General features: G+C 41.2%; 1 protein-coding gene across 2 annotated transcripts in view; it reads left to right on the forward strand.

Annotated features, from left to right (window-relative positions):
* PDGFC (platelet derived growth factor C) overlaps positions 1–19,913 on the forward strand; it is a 396,071-nt gene that overhangs the window by 184,258 nt on the left and 191,900 nt on the right. For both annotated transcript variants that reach the window (XM_063920487.1, XM_063920488.1), the window contains exon 3: positions 19,421–19,616. In XM_063920487.1, the coding sequence (XP_063776557.1) occupies positions 19,421–19,616 (196 nt within the window). The remainder of the gene's footprint in view (positions 1–19,420; positions 19,617–19,913) is intronic.

The raw sequence follows: 19,913 nt of genomic DNA on the forward strand, positions 1-19,913 counted from the left end.
TTCTGATGGCAGCCCTGTATGTCGGGGGAAATTTAAGGAAAAATTACTTCACAGAAAGGGTAGTGGATAAGTGGAATAGCCTCCCAGCAGAGGTGGTAGAGGCTAAGACTGTACAGCAATTTAAACATGCTTGGGATAGGCATATGAATATCCTTACAAAGAATTAAGGTTCAAAAAGGATTGAGATTGCCTAAAGGATAAAAAAAGGGGCAGACTAGATGGGCCAAGTGGTTCTTATCTTCCGTCAAATTATGTTTCTATGTGCCCACCCACTATCTTTACACTTAGGTTGATAGCAATCATCATCATCATCATCATCATCAGGACGCTTTTGCACCATCCTGTACTTGGTTCAAAAGATCCATCTAAAAACAGGCATATTTATGTTTCAGTTCATCTATGCATAGCCTGCACTTCCATCAACACGTCCTCACTGAGCTTTGCCTTTGTGAGATCACCCAGTTACTAATTTAAATTTTTCCTCATTTATATACTGTATGTAAAATGGTCTTTATACAAATCACCACAAGACTCTGGAGAGCTGCAGAAGTGTGTCTTCACTAGCTACAGTCATGCTAAGCAATAGCAGCAGAGGCACTTCTTGAATAACAAGTGGATAGCAATGATGCATCTAACTACCCTCTACATCTACAATATAGACTATTTGACCATTTGTTAAGGCCCGTACACACTGGTCGATATATCGGCCGTTCTCTTGAACGGCCGATATATCGCGGGACCGTCGGTCAGTGTGTACGGCCGATACGTCTGTGAACTCCGTCATTCACAGACGTATCGCGTCGGCTGCGCAGCACAGCCGACGGCCAATATATCTACCGATATATTGGCGCATTGCTGTGTGTGTACGGGGCGGTCGGCCGACCGCCCGTACACATGCTGCGGCGGCCGGCGGTGATTAACAGGTGAACTGGGCGGGCGTGTGTACACGCCCGCCCAGTTCATGACTTCAGTCCCCGACGGATCGGGCAGTGTGTATGCACAACACACTGCCCGATCCGTCCATAGATATATCTGCAGATCAATTGATCTGCAGATATATCTATTAGTGTGTACCCACCTTTAGATATATTTAAACAAGACATAACAGGGGCATACAAGTTGTTTGAGGAGTTCCGTACTGTTCTCAAACATTGTAACTAGTGGTGAGCATGATAGAGCTGTAGATCATCCTTGTGATGACTAGTTTAGCAATTAACAGACTGTGCACCCCTCTGTCTTCTCTTTAGCAAATGGTGTGGTGTGGCTTTGATTCGTTTATTTTAATCATCATCTACTTTAATAAACAACTTTAACCCCATCGGTATCACTCTGGTGAAATTGAATTATAAATATTAATACAGACATGCATCGATACAGATTGTAATTATCTTTCAGAATGATTGAATTACTGTACTTCAGTGGCATTTTCTACCTTTATGTAAACCAGATAAGCTAGGATTTTCTTTTAAAATTTTCATCAAAATGCCAGACTGAATTATAAATATGTAAAGGACTTTGCTGTTTGAATTATTTTGAGCTTGTGGTGCCCAGTAAACTGAAATGACCGTTATTTTATACTACAGGCACAATTAAGAGCTTTCAATACACTCAGCGTAACTAGCCATCAGTCTTTAGTTATCAAGAGAATTAATCATTACACGGTATAATACTCTTGCTTTGAAATGGATGTATGCTAGTCTGGTTTCCTTAAAAGAAGTGGTTCATTTATTTTCTATGTGAATCTTGGCAACCTATTTGGATTCTGTCTGCAAAGGTTTGTGCCCTCCATCTAGTGGTATATGTAAGAACAGCATCTGCAGACCTCATCAGTGCTGATATGAAGATAATAATATACAGAAACACGTTTGCTAGCTTTCAACAATATAGCTATTATTTATTTTTCATTAAAATTATACTTCACATACTTTCAAATGTTTTCACTTTTATAAACCTACTGTATAATGAGACCACTTGTCACTTCCCGGTGTGGAAATCAAGTACAATACACGTGATCTTAGGGGTTAATGTATTAAACTGTGAAAAGAGTGTGAAGTTGACCATAGCTACATCAAAACGGAGTGGTTTTTATTAGTAACTACTCCACAGGTCCACTTCAGTTTTTTCGGGTGCTTGATACTGTACATAAACCGCCTGGTGACTAGAACCAGTAGCGGCTCTTGCCACGGGCAAGCAGGCTTTGTGCCCGGGGTACCACTACCCCGAAGGCGCCGCTGCCGCCGTGGCAAGAGCCGCAACTCCTGACCCCCTCTCCCTGGCTGCAGCAGGCGTCTCTCCCATAGAGAGGAGCCAGCAGCAGCCAGAGATAGCAGCGGTAGCAGCCCGGAAGCTGGAGTGGGGCTGGTAAGTATTGTTTTTTTGTTTGTTTTTCTTGTTTGCAAGCGGCGCTACTACATGGGGCACAACTACAGAGGGCACTGCTATGGGGGAACAGCTACTGGGGGCACTACTACAGGGGGTACTGCTACTGGGGGCAGAGCTACTGGGGCAAATCTACAGGGGGCACAACTACTAGGGACAATACTACAGGGGGAACAGCTACTGCTGGAAAATCAACTGGGGGCACAGCTATTGCGGGCACAGCTACAGGGGGGGCACAAGTACAAGGGGATTACTGTGGGCATGCCCCTTCCCTATGAAGAAGCCATGCCACTATTTTTGACCGTGCGCCTTCGGCGCGCACCAACTCTATTTTGCCATGGGAGCAGGGGGGCACCACAGGAAACTTTTGTCCTGTGCGCCACAAGGTCTAGAACTGGCCCTGACTAGAACCACACATTGATCCCACATATTCTCCCTGTCTGCTAGTTTATCAAAGCGATCATTGGGTTGCTATTGTTTGTGGAGATATGAGCAAGTAATAAGGTGGAGCCACAAGATTTCTAATTCTAAATACCATATCGTGAAGGCTCTTTAACATATAATTACTGATTGGTCATTAGAAAAATGCTAGTCCGTTATATCCATGAGTATCATTGGCAGAAACCAACTCCCCCAATACATATTATTACTGGTGGACCACAGCAGTGATGTTAATGCAGATATAAACCTCTAACGTCTGCAGGTCTACCTCTGGGAGGACTTGGCCTACAATACTGAAGAATATAGTATCTTCCAACTTGTGTTAATATATATAATGGAACAATTTTTAATATTACAATGGTTTTAAGTCCATGTCCCATTTTGAGTTGCAAAATTTGTAATAAAATTATGTTGCTCTTTTTTTGTTGTTTTTTTTTTTTTTTGCTAATGTGATTTACTATTTGATACTACAACCTCATGTTTGAATACTTTGGCAAATCTTTTAGAACATAGCCAGTAAATTCCATTCAAGACATTATCTGCCTGGAAATAACTGATTGGTTTTCTACTCAATTCCTAACATACTGTTAATGATTAATAGATTACTATGTGCATTGCTTATTTATAGTCACAGCCTTACTTGTATTTACAGTAGATTTACATTCTAATACAGTACATCTCCTGTGCTCTGGAATTAAAATGCCACAGTCTAAATGTTACCCATGCTTAGTCCTCATGTGGTGGTGATGAGTGATAGTATGTGTTTTATGCAAGGATTACCAGTGCCATGTCTTGTAAGTTAGTTTGTTTTACTCTAGACATGTACAGTATACTGGTGATCACACACTGTGTAACAAGGTCATTTATGAAACATGGTCAGTTTTCCAGTGTTAATCTGTTATATTGTAGCTTAGTTACATTTTCCTTTCACTGCAAGGCAATTTATAGTAGTAGGGATTAAATTCATTAATGGGCAAAAAAAAAAACGAAAACCCCTATGTCCATCTAAAATAGATGCTTTGGTTATGGGCAGGGGCGGATTGGTAACAAAAAGCGGCCCTGGAAAAATTTGTACTAGTGGCCCCACATGGGCAGTACCAGAGGTGTAAGGTCTAGCCATGGGCCATGGCAGCAGCACCCTCCCCCCAAGACTTTCCAGATAGTGGGCATGTCCAGCATCAAGGGGGAAGTAAAAAAAAAAAAAAAATATTATGAGCACATTATATGATACACCTTCAGAATTTAGGAAACTCTATCATTCTTTAGAAAGATATTTTCTTGCTTATTACACCAACCGTATCCTAATCACTATTCACTCAATCTTATATGTCAGCCAAGCAGGCAGACAGAGCATCTGCAATCACAGGCTAAGTGGCAAAGTCATTTTCATATATGCAAATTATTTTGCATCTTATTCATTATGTCTATAAAAATGACCACATGTCCTCAAACAAAACAGGCTCCAAGGGTGCATCGGCCCACCAGGAATCTTCCCTGTAAACCCTTTGGCCAATCCGCCTCTGGTTATGGGAGAGGGGCATACATAGTGGATATTATTCAGCAAGTGCTCTTGCATCCTGTACCTCCCAACTGTCCCACTTTCGGTAGGATAGACCAATTTTTGTTTGATGGTCCTGCCATCCCACCCGTGGGTCACAGTGTCCCGCACTGGTGGGGGTAGTTGGGAGCAGCAGTTGGGTAAGCTGAATAAAACATTTTTTATTACCAAATGGAACAGAAAGTGCAAGTCTGGGATCCTTGATCCACTGTGCAAGCGCGAGCAGCTACCCAGCTCATGGATTCCCATATTCCCAGAGACAGCCCAACAAAGCATTATATTAATCATTCCCCCCCTGCGCTACTATCGTTGAGTCTGCTGGGCAGTCAATAAAATAATGAGCCACCATGAAGTCAAATGTGTAGCAAAAGTTACAAATAAAGAACCTGGTTCAATAAGGATTGCAAATTCTGCTAAGTAGCAGAATTTGCAATCCTTTGGACCGCATGCTGGGAGCCGCCCATCGCAGGGCAAGGCCGTTCAGCATGCTAACAGCTGCCCCCCCCCCCCCCCCGACCACACTAAAATTGTGGACGCCATTTTTTTTATCGCAGCGGCCGCATGTAACGTCATGCAGCCGCCCTGATCACGACCACTGTTTGTATGGCGCCACCCCCATTTCTCTGTTGCCGCCCCTGCAACGCTCCATCTCAGCTTTGGAAACTGAGCATTTCCACCCCCCCAGGAAATGCAGGCGCATTTGCAGGATGGGCCCTGCGCTTGCGCCTGCATCTTAGCAGTTTTTGCAGTTAGATCCCGTATTGAGATTCAACCTGAATTAAGCCCTGAGGCTGGTGTTATACTTGCTAAATATTATTTAAGATTTAAATTAGAACATCTTTTTTCTTACTGGCTACTTATTATTTTTCCTGGCTATTAGTAAATTTCCTAATGAGTAAATGTATTTGCACCAAATTGTACAAGTGCAAATTACTTACTAATTGGAGCAGTAGTTACAAAAGTACAATTACTAATGTCATTATAAATAAAATCAGTTACGTTATTAAAGTAACTGATTTTAAGAGTGATAAAAAGCATATTCCTGTTGAATATTTTAGCCACTTAGTGATAAAGCTATACATTAGCAAAGGCTAAAATTCTGCATATCTCAGAGACTGAGTAGTTGGAATGCTCAAGGAATATTGCCTGTGATAGACTGTTTTGATTATACCATGGAGAACCAAGAACAAAGCAGTATTAAAGTTTAGGACACACTTCTCAAGTTACAGTTTTCCTTGCAAAGTCACAGTGTAATGGCCTATACATATATGCTGTGCCAGAAGACAATATGTAAAAGTAATTATACTGTAGCTAGCACTGAAACATTCCTGGACTCTGAGACATTTATGAAGATAAAAGTATATGGACTGAAGATAAACCAGTGATTTTAATCACAGTATAAATGTTTTTAGAAAGATGTTTTAAGGGTATTGTGCATGATTTAATACAAAACTTTACAGTGGATTCTACTTAACGAAGCTCCAGGTGTCTTTCATTCTTAACTTTCCTTGACATTTTATGCTTGATTTTATGGTAGACTAGTTTAGCTTCTCAAGCACCTATTTTGTCTCTTTAAAACTGAATATAAGTCATTCATCCTTGCTGCGTGTGGTCTTGTGTCTCTCTCCAGTCTGCTGAGTGTCTAAGCTGTTCCAATATGACTGATAAACTCATTTCTCTTTTCAGAACGTCACAGAGACTTAAGACCTAAAATAGACAAAACACCTTTATTCATTTTCTCTGCCTTCAGTTGACCTTTATGCTACACTATACTCTGTAAACGTGCTAAAGATGGATTTTTCCCCCCTACATTGTATTAAGAAACTGAAATGACTTGTATATAAAAAGATAGACACTTTTACTGTTTTGTTTCCAGTATGAAACATTATTAAAACACGTTTTGTTCATAAAGAGCCATATATCTCAACAGTAATGTTTTAGACACCATTTATAAACTAAAACCTCTCTCCAGATTTATTACACTTGACATTTTCTTGGCTGTCAGATTCTAATTCACACATCAACCATAATTTTTAATCCTATGAATGTTACAACCACTGTTTTTTCTTACATTTTCTGATGAGGGATCAGGAAATGGGAACAGAGGAATCCGTTTTCAGTGGAAATATACACAGGGGGTGGCAAAATCTGTCATCTATTCAATATTGGAAAAAATTACCAGTAACTTATAACAACTTGGATGTTCTTTTACTAGACCCATTTTTACTGTGTCACATAGAAAACCACCATGTAACTAAATAGCAGTGTTGCCTCTTTTTTTGTGGTATGAAAGCTCATTGCATTACAGAGAATATTAATGCAATTCCATGTAATTGTGCCATCCCTACTTCTGTTTACCAAATTGTAAGGCACATGCACCTCTTCAAAAACTCCAAGCTTTTTCTATTGGAACATACATACATACTCCTAGCAAGCTGCTTTTCCTGGCTTACTGTTGTGTGTGCTAGGGATGGGTCATATCCAGTCCAAGCATCCGGTACTGTGAGTGACTGTAGAATTAATAGTGCATAGCCCTGGAATCATAAGAGTCTGAAAAATAGTTAAGACCCTATACAAATCTTCTGTACTCTGTCAGCTGGCCCCTCTTGTGCAGCAGGTTCTGGAACCTAAAAGTGACCTGAGCCTCTGCTGTATTACAAAAGGAGCTGTTTTCCCATATTCACCAGGATCCTTCCCATTAAAAACCAAAAGCCAGCTCAACATATGCAGCCTATATGTTGTGTCATTGTGTGCATACCCATACAGGCTGCACATGCAACTTTGGAAAAAGTCGATGCTGCAGGCACAACCAACAAGGGGTGTAATCAAGTGGAAAACTATGAATCTGTCTGTTCGCACATTCACTCTATCCAATAATCTAGCTCAGATTTGGATGTGGCTGGGAGTATGGTGCCAGAGCACCATCCAGCCCCACAACAATTTCCACCATCTAGCACCCAAGGACAGCCCAGGTACTGTGTACCAACTCCATTTCTCACCCTAGTATCATATTGGTTATTAGGTAGGAGTGTTAGACAGGTAACTTAATACTTTTCCTTTAGAGTTTTTTTCTTCACATCTTAGCATGGTTTACTGAGAACACAACCGGTTCCCCAACTTCTGCATAGAGCGTAGTAGAACAGTAAAATTGTCCTCCTGGTGCATGGGTCTCTTAAGTGCATCTAAAAATAAATAAAACCTGACTTGAATATTGAAAAGGTGGAGAAATGCTCAAAGGGATTGTCCACTGTTTGAGAATATCACAATGTACACATTGGTGCAATAATAGCCCAAACCAATCTTGGTTCTGCTCAGGACAATGTATTTTCCATGCATGTACATTTATGTTGAATCCGTTCAGTTGAGAACAAGGTCCCATTGTAGCTTCACAAAATGTTTATTTTAATAAAATGAATAATACACTTGCCATGGTTTCTCAAATTCTCTACTTAATATTGTCCAGCAAACTTCCAAGGTCAGTCTTTTCAAACATCTACTTACAAACACATTTTTTAGTAGATGTTACTACTCATCCTATGACTTAGTTCCCACTTATGTACAGTATGTCTACTTCCACATCACTTATAATAAATTAATCTGTAACTACCATTGTCATGTACTGTATTGTTACAGTTACATTACTTGCATTTATTTGTATTTTTGGGTAAAAATTCTTCATGCATTTATGGTGTTTTATACCAATACAGTATGTGCACAATATATAACTGCATATAAATGTTTACAACTTTTTAAGCAGTGGGGCCCACCAGGGGTTTCCCTGTACTCCCATGGGCCAGTCTGACCCTGTATGTGCTATAATAATAATAATAATAATAATAATAATAATAATATTATTATTAACAATAACAGGGGAAGAACAACGTAAAGGACAGTTGCTTTCTAATTAGAGGTAGAGACAGCAACTACTGTATCTTCTAGAGCAGTGATGGCTAACCTTGACACTCCATCTGTTGTTGAACTACACATCCCAGCATGCCCTGCATCAGTTTTAGCAAGGCCAAATAGCAAAACTGTAGCAGGGCATGCTGGGATGTGTAGTTCAACAACAGCTGGAGTGTCAAGGTTAGCCATCACTGTTCTAGAGGCATCTGTGTTCTACTTCTTTCGGAAAGAAAGGTCCATTCTGAAAAAAAATGGTATGTCTCCAAAAAAAAAAGTGATCCCATCACATATTTTATTCCTGTGCATTTGGTGTAAATGCAGCGTCTTTTGTTACTGAGCCCAGTAAGCTTGAGTTAGATGAAGTAGGCTGATAAGTAAGTTCTTTTTCTTTTCATTATTTGTTCAGTTTTGTATCGAGCCTCTTTAAACGCAACATGCAGATAGTGTTATTGAACTCTTATGAAGTTATTTAATGGTTAGAATCTTGGACAGACTTAAGACATCTTTTTTTATCTTCCGGATATGTACATTAAGGGCAGGTGCAATACAAGCTTCCTAGTTAGATCAAGAACTGCAAACTTAATATGTAATCCATTTATTTGTGAGTAATAGTGGAGTGCGTCCGTCTATTAGAAAATTGTATATAACTACTGGCACAGTAATCTGCATTATGCATCCATCACAGGGGGGAGGTTTATGGGCTTTGTGTCTAATAAGCACAATTATAATAAATAAGAAAGGGTAATGTTTGAGTAGACTTAAGTATTAAGTCTGTTTTACAAAAGGACATCATTTATTTGCAGAACCATGACACAGGTAAAGAGAATGTAATAGATTATGTATTGCTTTCTCTTTAGTGTCAAGCACAGGATAAATATAGTAATTGTCACATTGTCAGAAAAGAGATTCAGTTTTTTAGTATCCTGAGAGAAAGGATTTATAGATGAAGCTGGTTATACATGTGATTACATTTCTTCATTGATGCAACATTGATTGTTTTTTGGTGTTAGCATTTTGGGAAACTTTAACAGGAATACATTATTTCACCTTTATGATTGAAAATGTCACCATACAGTATCTGGTTCTGAGCATGTGATGTCATGACTTCCAGGCGGCTCTCTAAAAAGATTCTACTGACCAGGGTTCTCTGTCATAACCACACATTTATGTCTCTCAAGTTACAACCCTTCTGCTAAGTCTTCTCTCTTAGTGATCCAAAGCTGGGTGCACACTGGTGCGATGGGCATTCATTCTGACACTGGAACGAATGCCCTTGAGCCAAGTTTCTGTGTACACCCTGGAATGAGTTTAATGAAGGATGGAACAATTATGTTCCATCCTCCATTAGAATAAACAAGGTCGCTAGCGATATTGCTAGGTTTGGTGTGCAGCACATCAAACCTAGTGTCCATCGCTAGTTAACGTGGGAGTGCGCAATCACCCGTACATATTAAGCGATGAAGGCAATTTGTCATTCCGAAATGGCAAATTGTTCCGACTTCGCTCCAGTGTGTACCCAGATTAAGATCAGTAGCAACACTGATGTCAAGTATGAAAGTCAATGATTAATTAAAATAATGGGTCTACTATACACCTGGCCCTCTACTGAGTTAACAAAATGTGGGATGGGAAATGTATACATTTAGTTTATAACAGTATCTAGATAATGAAAAAAGTTTGCTTAATTTCTAAGACATAGAAACAGTTAAAAAAAAAAAATCTTGCTTATAACATGCTTTATTTATTTTCCACAGAAATATATATTTTATTATTGTTACTTAATAACATAGTCAGAATTGAAAAAAAAATGAAATAAATGGAATATTTGGACAAAATCCAGGAACATTTGGCATAAAAATAAATGACATAAAAAATATTATGTTGCCATATGCAAACTATTTACCAAGCCTCAGAACTGGCTGAGTAACGTAACACCTCCATGCTCGACTAGTTAAGTATAGTAGTAATTCATTGTAGTATACAGTAAGGCAGCAACTCAGAAATCATACAGGAACTGCAACATGTTCTCATACTATCAGTTTTTCCAGCAATTATGAAGTGAGATTGTTACTCAAAGCAAACATTCCTAAAATAAGCAAGAGTAGAGCCTCAAAACCTCTCAGTCTGATATACAGTGAAGACTGAGTGGTCTTCGGGCTCTACTCTTGTTTATTTTAGGAATGTGGTGGGTTTCTAGTGATTCTGAAGTAACCATACAGTATGTACAGTAGTAGAACGCATAGATATATATCTACCAGGGATATTGCATGGATGGCCAATTTCGAATCATAATGGTAGTGTTTTTCATTGAAAGCAACAAATGGATGGCTTGCTCCACAAACTTTTGTGTAGAACAATTTCTTTATACAAGAAAGTTGCCCCTTAGGTATATGTATTAACCAACACTTTTAAGATTACTAGAATAATAGTTGTTAGCATTGACCTTCTGCTTAAAGGTAGAGATCTGGACTATACCATCACCTGCCTGTAGGACTATGTCCAAGTAGTAAGTATATGAAGAGTGACAAGTGCTTGTGAAAGTTAGGTCAAAATAATTATGAATCAAGTGAGCAGCAAAATCAGAATTAGAAGTTTCATTTTCCAAAATGAAAAAATCATCAATAGAGTGTTTCTAGCAGACCAGGTTTGTCCCACAGCTGCTTCCCTAAAGGGTGTTCTTTTACAGATGTAGCCATGCCCATTGTTGCAGCGCTGTGCACGCATTGCGGCATAATGCAAATGCACTGTGACTGGCCACAGCAGGTGTTCATTCCATAGGTTTAATGTGTGCGCATGCATGCATACGTACAGCGTCGGACTGGGGCATGAAGGGCCAACCGGGGGAATGCAGTGATAGGGTCCCATACTTAGGGGTGTGCCCAGCCTACAAAGGGGGTGTGGCCAGCCTCCACAGAGGCTTGAAATACACAATAGTTTAGTGCAGTGTAATGCAACATATCTACCATGTATAATACAAGTGCACAGTCTGGAATCTGATCCCTAGAGGAAGGAGTGGGCCCTCAGGCAGTGGGGCCTACCGGTGGTTTCCCTGGTACCCCTGTGGGCCAGTCCGACCCTGCATACGTATGCATGTGCACACAGTCGCTGGCACAGAGTCGCGCCATCTGTAGGTATCCCATATATAGACTTGCATAATTACTCCCATTGTTGTGCCTAAACTTTGACTGTAGTGTTAATTGTGTGCCAAAATAAAGTTTCTAGCAGATGGAACAAACTCACTCTGTCTCAGCGGGAACCTCTCATCCTGTGATATAATATTTCATTTTAGTGGTCAACGGGAAGTCCTCAAGCTGGACCCCAGTAGTCGGCGGAAAACCACAAGGGTCCGTACTCGGGCCACTACTGTTCAACATATTTATCAATGACCTAGAAATAGGCCTGGAAAGCACAGTGTCAGTCTTTGCATATGATACTAAACTGTGTAGGGTAATTAATTCGGAAATAGATGTGGAGTCTCTGCGGAATGATTTATCTAAACTTGAAACCTGGGCGTATAAATGGAGAATGAGGATCAATATAGAAAAATGCAAGGTTATTCATTTCGGGACTAAAAACAAACTGGCATCCTACATATTAAATGGGGAAAGTGTAGGGGTAACAGTATTGGAAAAGATTTGGGAGTACTCATTGATAATAGGCTTAATAACCGTACACAATGCCAAAGCACAGTAAAGAACTTAAAAGAAGGCAAGTAAGGTGCTAGCGTGCATAAAACGGGGAATTGAGACAAAGGACGAGGATGTATTCCTGCAGCTGTATAAATCATTGGTACGTCCACACCTGGAATATTGCGTTCAGTTTTGGGCACCACTGTATAAAAAAAGATATAGGTGAACTCGAAAGGGTTCAAAGACGAGCTACTACATTGATTAAAGAACTAGAGGGACTGGATTACGAAGAAAGGCTTACTAGGTCGAATATGTATATGCTGGAAAAGAGGCGTCTAGGAGGAGACATTATTAATATCTTCAAATATGTAAAGGGGCATCACAAAGAGTTATCAGAGCAATTATTTATTAAAAGAACACAGTTTAGGACACATGGGCACTCGTTGAGGCTGGAGGAGAGAAAATTCTGTACGCAACGGAGGAAAGGGTTCTTCACAGTTAGGCAATAAGGATTTGGAATTCCCTGCCAGGGAAGGTGGTAATGGCAGACTCTGTAAATGCATTTAAAAAAGGATTGGATACATTTCTGATTGAAAATGATATCCAAGGTTATAACATTTAAAGTATTGACGTTGTTAATCCGGGTGTAACATGATTTATAGTTGTTAACTAGTCATAAAACATTACTTCAGCAGGTACATTATAATCAACACAACTAATACAGGTTGAACACGGTGGGCATTTGCCTCTATTCAACCTCAATTACTATGTTACTATGCTACTATGCTTCTATCGTCATGTGGAATATTGGTATATGTAGTGACAAAAAATCATTTGGAATCCATAATAAGCCTTAGACCAGATTCTTAGAGCACCAATGTAATATTATTAATAAATGCACCAATTATATGGGTCTATACATGTAAATCTACTTTTATATATCACTATATATTGTATCATTTCTATACAATTAACTGTATAGCGATGTTAAGTAGAAATGTAGGTGCACTTACCTTCCGCTGATAAGGAGGCCCTCTGCGATTTGGGGTTTGCCTTTGGTCCTTAGACATATGACGCCAGCAGCACAGTGAGTCCACATGGGGGGGGGGGGGGTATCAGAGCGAATCGGGGCAGTGTCATCATTTATAAGCATGACAGAGGAGAGAGTGGCAGTGGAGGAAGGAATGGGGAGGGATGAGGGGTGAGAGTGGCAGGTTGTGGGGAGGCAACAGTCTGGAGTACCCCAACATATTCTCACCTCACCAGCCTCTTTACGCCATCTTGAGAAGGAGATTTTTTTCCTGGGAAGTGAAATGGAAAGCTGAGCTTTCTGTGCTTCTATGTATCGCTCTCTATACTTATACTTCTATACGAGGATGCGATCCTGACACAGAGCTGGGGCACCGTTTGGGAGATCTGAGACCCCATAGTATTCCTTCATGGCTGTAGTCTTGGTAAAATGGGTGTAGCCTTACAGAAAAATACTACCTTACACCCCAGTTTTTGACCCTGCACCAACAGAGCTCGGCCACCACAGGAAAGAAAAAAAATCCACCATATTAAGCCCCACACAGTAATGCCCTTTGCACCATACTATTCCCCCTGCTGCACCATATTATGACACACACCACAATGCTCATGATTCATTATGCCCCACAGTAAGGCTTCTAATTACTTTTAATTTACCTGCTTGTTGCCAGGTGTTTCATGCTGTGGGTTCCATTCTTATTTCCAGGCTCCGCTGGGTGGAGTTTTACGAAATGACGTTACAATGCAACCATGTAATTTTTAGAGATGAGCGGGTTTGGTTTTACTCGGTTTTACTCGGTTCTCAAAACGGCATCTAATTGGCTCACGGATGTCACGTGTTTTGGATAGCCAATAAGGGTCGGTTTTGAGAACCGAGTAAAACCGAGTAAAACCGAATCCGCTCATCTCTAGTAATTTTATGAAACTCCGCCCAGCGAGTAGAGAACTATGGCTGGGAGGAGGAAAAGTAGATTATAACAACATTCAGGTGACAAGCACGGCTCAGCCACCGCTAGAAATGGCACTACAGTGATCCAATAGGTCTAAATGAATATTATATTTTTTTGTATTACTTTAACAGGAGGAGGGTCATTTCAAAGATTGTGTACGTAGAAAGCTCTTTGGATTAATTATCATTTCCAGCATCCTCTTTGTTCCACTTTTTATGATGTATTATTTACTTTTATAATACTGCTCCTCTTTACAGGAACAAGGCTTATCAGTAAGGTTATAATAATACAATATTACTTCACTAGCAATATCAGAATTATGTTCAATACATTTTGTTTTCTAGGATACTTTGATAATATAACATTGGGGTTGTTGAATATACAGTGTGCCACTTGCGATCAAATAACATCTGATAATGTTCTATATTACTTGATTTTATCTTTAATGAGTATTTAAACTATATATATATATATATATATATATATATACATACATACACGGTGTGTGTGTGTGTATATGTGTATATATATATATATATATATATATACACACATACATACATACATACATACATACATACATATATATATATATTTCATACATAATGTCCGTATTTATAGAAAGTTTTTAGATAATTGTGTATTTTGTGTACTGTGGTAGATTGTGGAATATACTGAAATGTGCAGTATGTGAGCAAGTTAATGATTTCTTACAATCCATTCTTACATTTAAGCTTGACAGGTGAATTCTAATTACAAACTGATTAGATATCTAGTGTTACTGGAGCTGCACAGCTTAAATATCGCCCACAGAATTATATTCACTTAATTCTGAAGAATCGGCTGACACAAGCGGAGAAATGCGTTAAGGACTTACTGTGTACAGATGCATGGAGTTTCTGCTTTCAGTTTGTATGTGCCAAGTCCATCATTATTTGAATTATGTTGAGGCTAGTGGAATAAGTAATTCACATCATCACTTGAGGAGTGATGAGACACCTAATGTGGTGTATGTTGTGGTTTCTTTTCAACTAAAGTTGGAGGGACTAAGTATAGTTCTGTATAAAACTGTATGCTGCTCTCTAACTATGTGAAACTGAACAGAATGAACCGCTTTAACTGGATTCCACTTTAAATATCGCTGTATTGAAAATATATTGGTTTATTAAAACAGGCACATATACAGTATGCATTATTTCTTTTGGCTGCTGTTCACACAAAACTCTGTTGTTTTGATGTAGTAACATTACACCAATGTATATATACTATACGTGTTTATTTTAAATGTACAGTACTATTTTTATAAACAATTTTTTATAGGCTGCAATTTTTTTATGCCTGTTTCATCTTTTAAGTTCACTTTATATTTGTTAATAATACATTTTATAAATTATTATAACCATCCATTCAGCACTTTTTCTTTACTGTCGTTGTTACAGTATCAGGGGAAGTAGCACAATGTAAGTTAGCAAGAGCTGTAGGCAGATCTATGGGGGTAATTCAGAGTTGATCGCAGCAGCAAATCTGTTAGCAGTTGGGCAAAACCATGTGCACTGCAGGTGTGGCAGATATAACATGTGCAGAGAGAGTTAGAGTTAAGTTGAATAAACTGAAATGTTGACTTGCACATTAGTGGTCATCACCTGAATATATTGTTACATGAGCAAGTCCTGAGAGTGTCACAGTATTTCTGCTTATACTACCTGTCATCCCACTAAGGGCACCCGGAAATTGCACAGTATTTTGGACAGATTGCCAACCATGACATATATAGAGATAGATAGATAGATCGATAGATAGATAGACACACACACACACACACACACACACACACACACACACACACACACATATACTGTACAGTATATAGATAGATATTACACACAGGGCAGTAGGGAGTATGGCTGGGACCAGGTACTTTTCAGGGGCTGTGGCCAATTCACAGGAGGTGTGGTCATGCACCCTTTGAAAAAAATACAGAAAAAAATTGTATTTTAAGTGCCAATATGGCCACACTCCAGCTAGACAGTCAGCAGCGTGTGCTGAGCTTAGGAGAAAAGCTGTAGCTGCTGCTGCCAGTTAAGGGGGAGGAAGCTCGGGGCTCCACTGGGCCACTCCATAGGACCTGGGCCTGGGTAATCTGTATGCTGTGATCAGTAGTGGATCTTGCCAAGGGCAAGCAGAATTTTTGCCCGAGGCGCCGCTCTTCCAAGGGCACGGCCGCCGTGGCAAGATCCGCTACTGGTGCTTGCCATGCGGTGCGCGATGACGGCATCGCGCACCGCGCAGCATTGTGGGAGCGGCCATAGACACTAGAGGTCATAGTTGACCTCTAGTGTCTGTGCGGTGCTATGAGAGAGACGTCATGACGTCTCTCCCATAGATCCGAGGAGTGGCGCCAGAGACGGAAGACAGTAGCGGTTGGGAAGCAGAAGCGGGGATGGTAAGTATTTTTTTTCAGGTAATCGGCGCTGCTGGGGGAACAACTACTAAGGGGACAGCTACAGGGGGCACAACTACTGAGGGCACAGCTACAGGGGGCACAGTACTGGGGGCTCAGTTGCTGGGGGAACAGCTACAGGGGGCACTGCACTGGGGACACAGCTGCAGGGGGCAAAGCTACTGAGGGCACAGCTACTTGGGACACAGCTATTGGGTGCACAGCTGCTGGGGGCACAACTACTGAGGGCACAGCTGCTGGGGGCACAGCTGCTGGGGGTACAACTAATGGTGGCACAACTACTGAGGGCACAGCTACAGGGGGCATAACTGTGACCATGCCCCTTCCCCATGAAGCCACACCCCTATTTTTTGACGCGCGCCTAAGGCTGTTTTACCTGTGTGTGTGGTGGGGGTGGCGCCAGCGTAAACTTTCGCCCTGGGCGCCACAAGGTCTAGAACCGGCCCTGTCTGTGATACATATGTGAACACTATATACATTATTTAATTACAGGGACTTTCAGTTCCTCATTTTTCATTCATTCAGTTGCCACTTTCAATGCCATACTGGCAGCGGCGTATTAAAAAAGGAAGAGGTATGAGTGCAGTCCCCATCTGGGCACCCTCCCCTCTAGCTGGCAGCCGGGCAGTACTTCGTTAGTAGACTCTGGCACTGTACCAGAGTCTACAGCACATGCAGGGCTGGTTACTACACCTTGTGGCGCCCAGTGCGAAAGTTTCCACTGGCACCCCCACTCCACCCCACCCCCGGACCAAAAGTTGGTGTGCGCAAAAAAATTAGGGGAGGGGCGTGGCCACAGTTATGCTCCCAGTAGCTGTGCCCCCAGATTCACCCCAAGGCCCTAAGTAGTTGTGCCCCCCAGTTGATTTGCCTCCAGTAGATATGCCCCCTGTAGCTGTGCTCTCAGTAGATGTGCCCCCTGTAGCTGTGCCCCCTGTAGATTTGCCCCAGTAGTTGTGCCCCCTATAGCTATGCCCCCAGTAGTTGTGCCCCCTGTCGCTTTGCCCCCAGTAGTTATGCCCCCTGTTGCTTTGCCCACAGTAGTTGTGCCCCGTTTCTTTGCCCCAGTAGTTGTGCCCCCTGTCGCTTTGCCCCCAGTAGTTGTGCCCCCTGTCGCTTTGCCCACAGTAGTTGTGCCCCGTTTCTTTGCCCCAGTAGTTGTGCCCCCTCTTTCTTTGCTCCCAATTGTTGTGCCCTGTTGCTTTGCCCCCTGTCGCTGTGCCCCCTGTCGCACTTACAAACACACACACACACAAAAATAAAAAAACAATACTTACCACTGCCCCTCTTCTGCTTCCCGACCGCTGCTGCTGCTCCGTCTGGCCGCCGGCTCCTCTCTATAATGACGTCTCTCCCATAGCCGCGCCGCACAGACAAGACACTAGAGGTCAATACTGTGTCTGTCCCTGGAGCCAGTTGCAGCGGACGCCCACACAGCCCACGGCATCCGCTGCAGCCATGGAGCGGGGTGCGGGTAGGTGGCGGTGCCTGCAGCTGCGCCCCCAGGCCACAGCACCCCGGGCGCAGGCACTGCTTGCCCGCACCAAGAACCGCTCCTGAGCACATGCACAGATCTCCGGCAGAATGGCGCTGCGGCTGTTACCCCAGCAATTTCTACTACTCCTGCGTGTGCAAAAAAGGCTGGGAAGTGCTACTGCTGCTGATGTGGAACTCTTGAGAGGTGAGCATTGAAGAAATAGGTGCAAGATGTGCGTTGTGGGCTGCACACCCTGCACCCTTTGTGCATATGCCACTGCATACTTGCCATACAGCTATATGTGTCTAAGTGCAAGATGAGCCCTATGGTGGGTTTAAATTCCATCCTGGGTCTTGCAGTTTGCCATAAAAATTACTTACATTGCAGTGTTTTAAGTTTTATATCTAAAGGATAGACATCCAGTAGATATGCGTACCTGAGCTGATATATCAGACCCATTTGTTACATTCACAATTGTTTGCTATTAATTTGATTGCTGCTGTATGTGTTTAATAAATTGTGAAATATTTTTATACATGTTTGTTATATAAAGATATTATCTATAGCTAAATTTGTGTCTTGAATTTGTCCTGCCACATCATGATACTCAAACTTATATAAGTGCAAATGGGTCCTCATTAGTTATCGGAGGTAGTCCTTTCAAAACATTGGTGTGTGGGGGCCCAAACACATCAAGCACTTCAGCCACAAAAGTGTCAGTCCCTGTCACTGATGTGCTTGGTTTGTAAAACTGTTTTTTCTTTTTAATATAGAACATAAAGATTGGACAATCCCATCTGTTTACCACTTTTCTTTTCCTTATAGGATGCATTTTAGGGAGGCATTGGTGACTGTCTTTTTTGCATAGACATATTTTTATTGGTTGTTGCTGTAATACATTACTAATTTGAAACACATTTTTAAACAGAAATAACTGCCATATGTTTGTCTATTGCTTAGTTAGCCAGCCGGGTCACAATACCGATGCTGGGATCCCACGACACCCATAGACTGGGAATAGAACCAGTGGCGAGCGCAGCGAGCCTGCTAGGGGCTTTGTTGCACTCATTCTCCCTGCTGGCCATGTAAAAGCCGGTATCCTGGTGTCTGTATGGTGACCGGCGGTCTCCCGAACCTAATCCAGCCAGCCTTTGGCCAATATTGGTAAACAATATTGTGAGCTGTGAGGTGGTCAAAATTTACTGGAATGACTGCAAATGAGTGATATTGAGGTTATTAATACTGTAGGAACAAAAACAGACCCAAATGACATGATTTAGCTGTTTCTAGCAATTAAAAATAAAAATAAAATAATTAAAAAAAATACTGGGGTCCGCACACATCTCTACTTATGGAGTTTACCTGGTCATAGTAAAGTTTATCCCAAAATCTATTCCTGCATGTTGTTGCTAGAACGGAGAAGCATATTCTGCAACGTTTGATATGCTTGAAGTTTCATTTTTATTGCAAGCCTACAGTTACTTGGAAACTACTATATGTTTGCCATTAAATGCGTAAATATGTTATTATTTTGTTCATTTGTCCTTTTTGTATTTGTTGCATTTTCTTATATTTTTTTCCTATCTGCTACAGGAGTGCAAGAACACCAGCATGAGAAGATTGTTTCAGTTTCATTTAATGGATCAATTCACAGCCCAAAGTTTCCCCACTCTTACCCGCGGAGTACTGTCCTGGTATGGAGATTGGTAGCAGTGGAGGAAAATGTACGGATACAACTAATTTTTGATGAAAAATTTGGGCTTGAAGACCCAGAAGGTGACATATGCAAGTAAGTTATGGTTGTATGTGCTATGGAACCATAATTTGCATCTTCATATGGTGGGCACCGGAACTATCTGTAACCACTGAGTGCCGGGATATGGATTAATTTTATGTATACTATGTATAATATATATAAAAACACTGATCTACTGCACTCACCATTCCTAGATATGGGGCAAAACATGATATGTGTGACCACATTGTTTAAATAAAAAACACTAAAGGGTTAGGTTAACTAACAATAACAAACAGTAGGGTTTTGGTTGCAGCCCCCGACAACAAGGGACCCCACTTTATTACCCTA

This window comes from Pseudophryne corroboree, chromosome 1 (assembly GCF_028390025.1).
Source record: "Pseudophryne corroboree isolate aPseCor3 chromosome 1, aPseCor3.hap2, whole genome shotgun sequence".
Taxonomy (NCBI): domain Eukaryota; kingdom Metazoa; phylum Chordata; class Amphibia; order Anura; family Myobatrachidae; genus Pseudophryne; species Pseudophryne corroboree.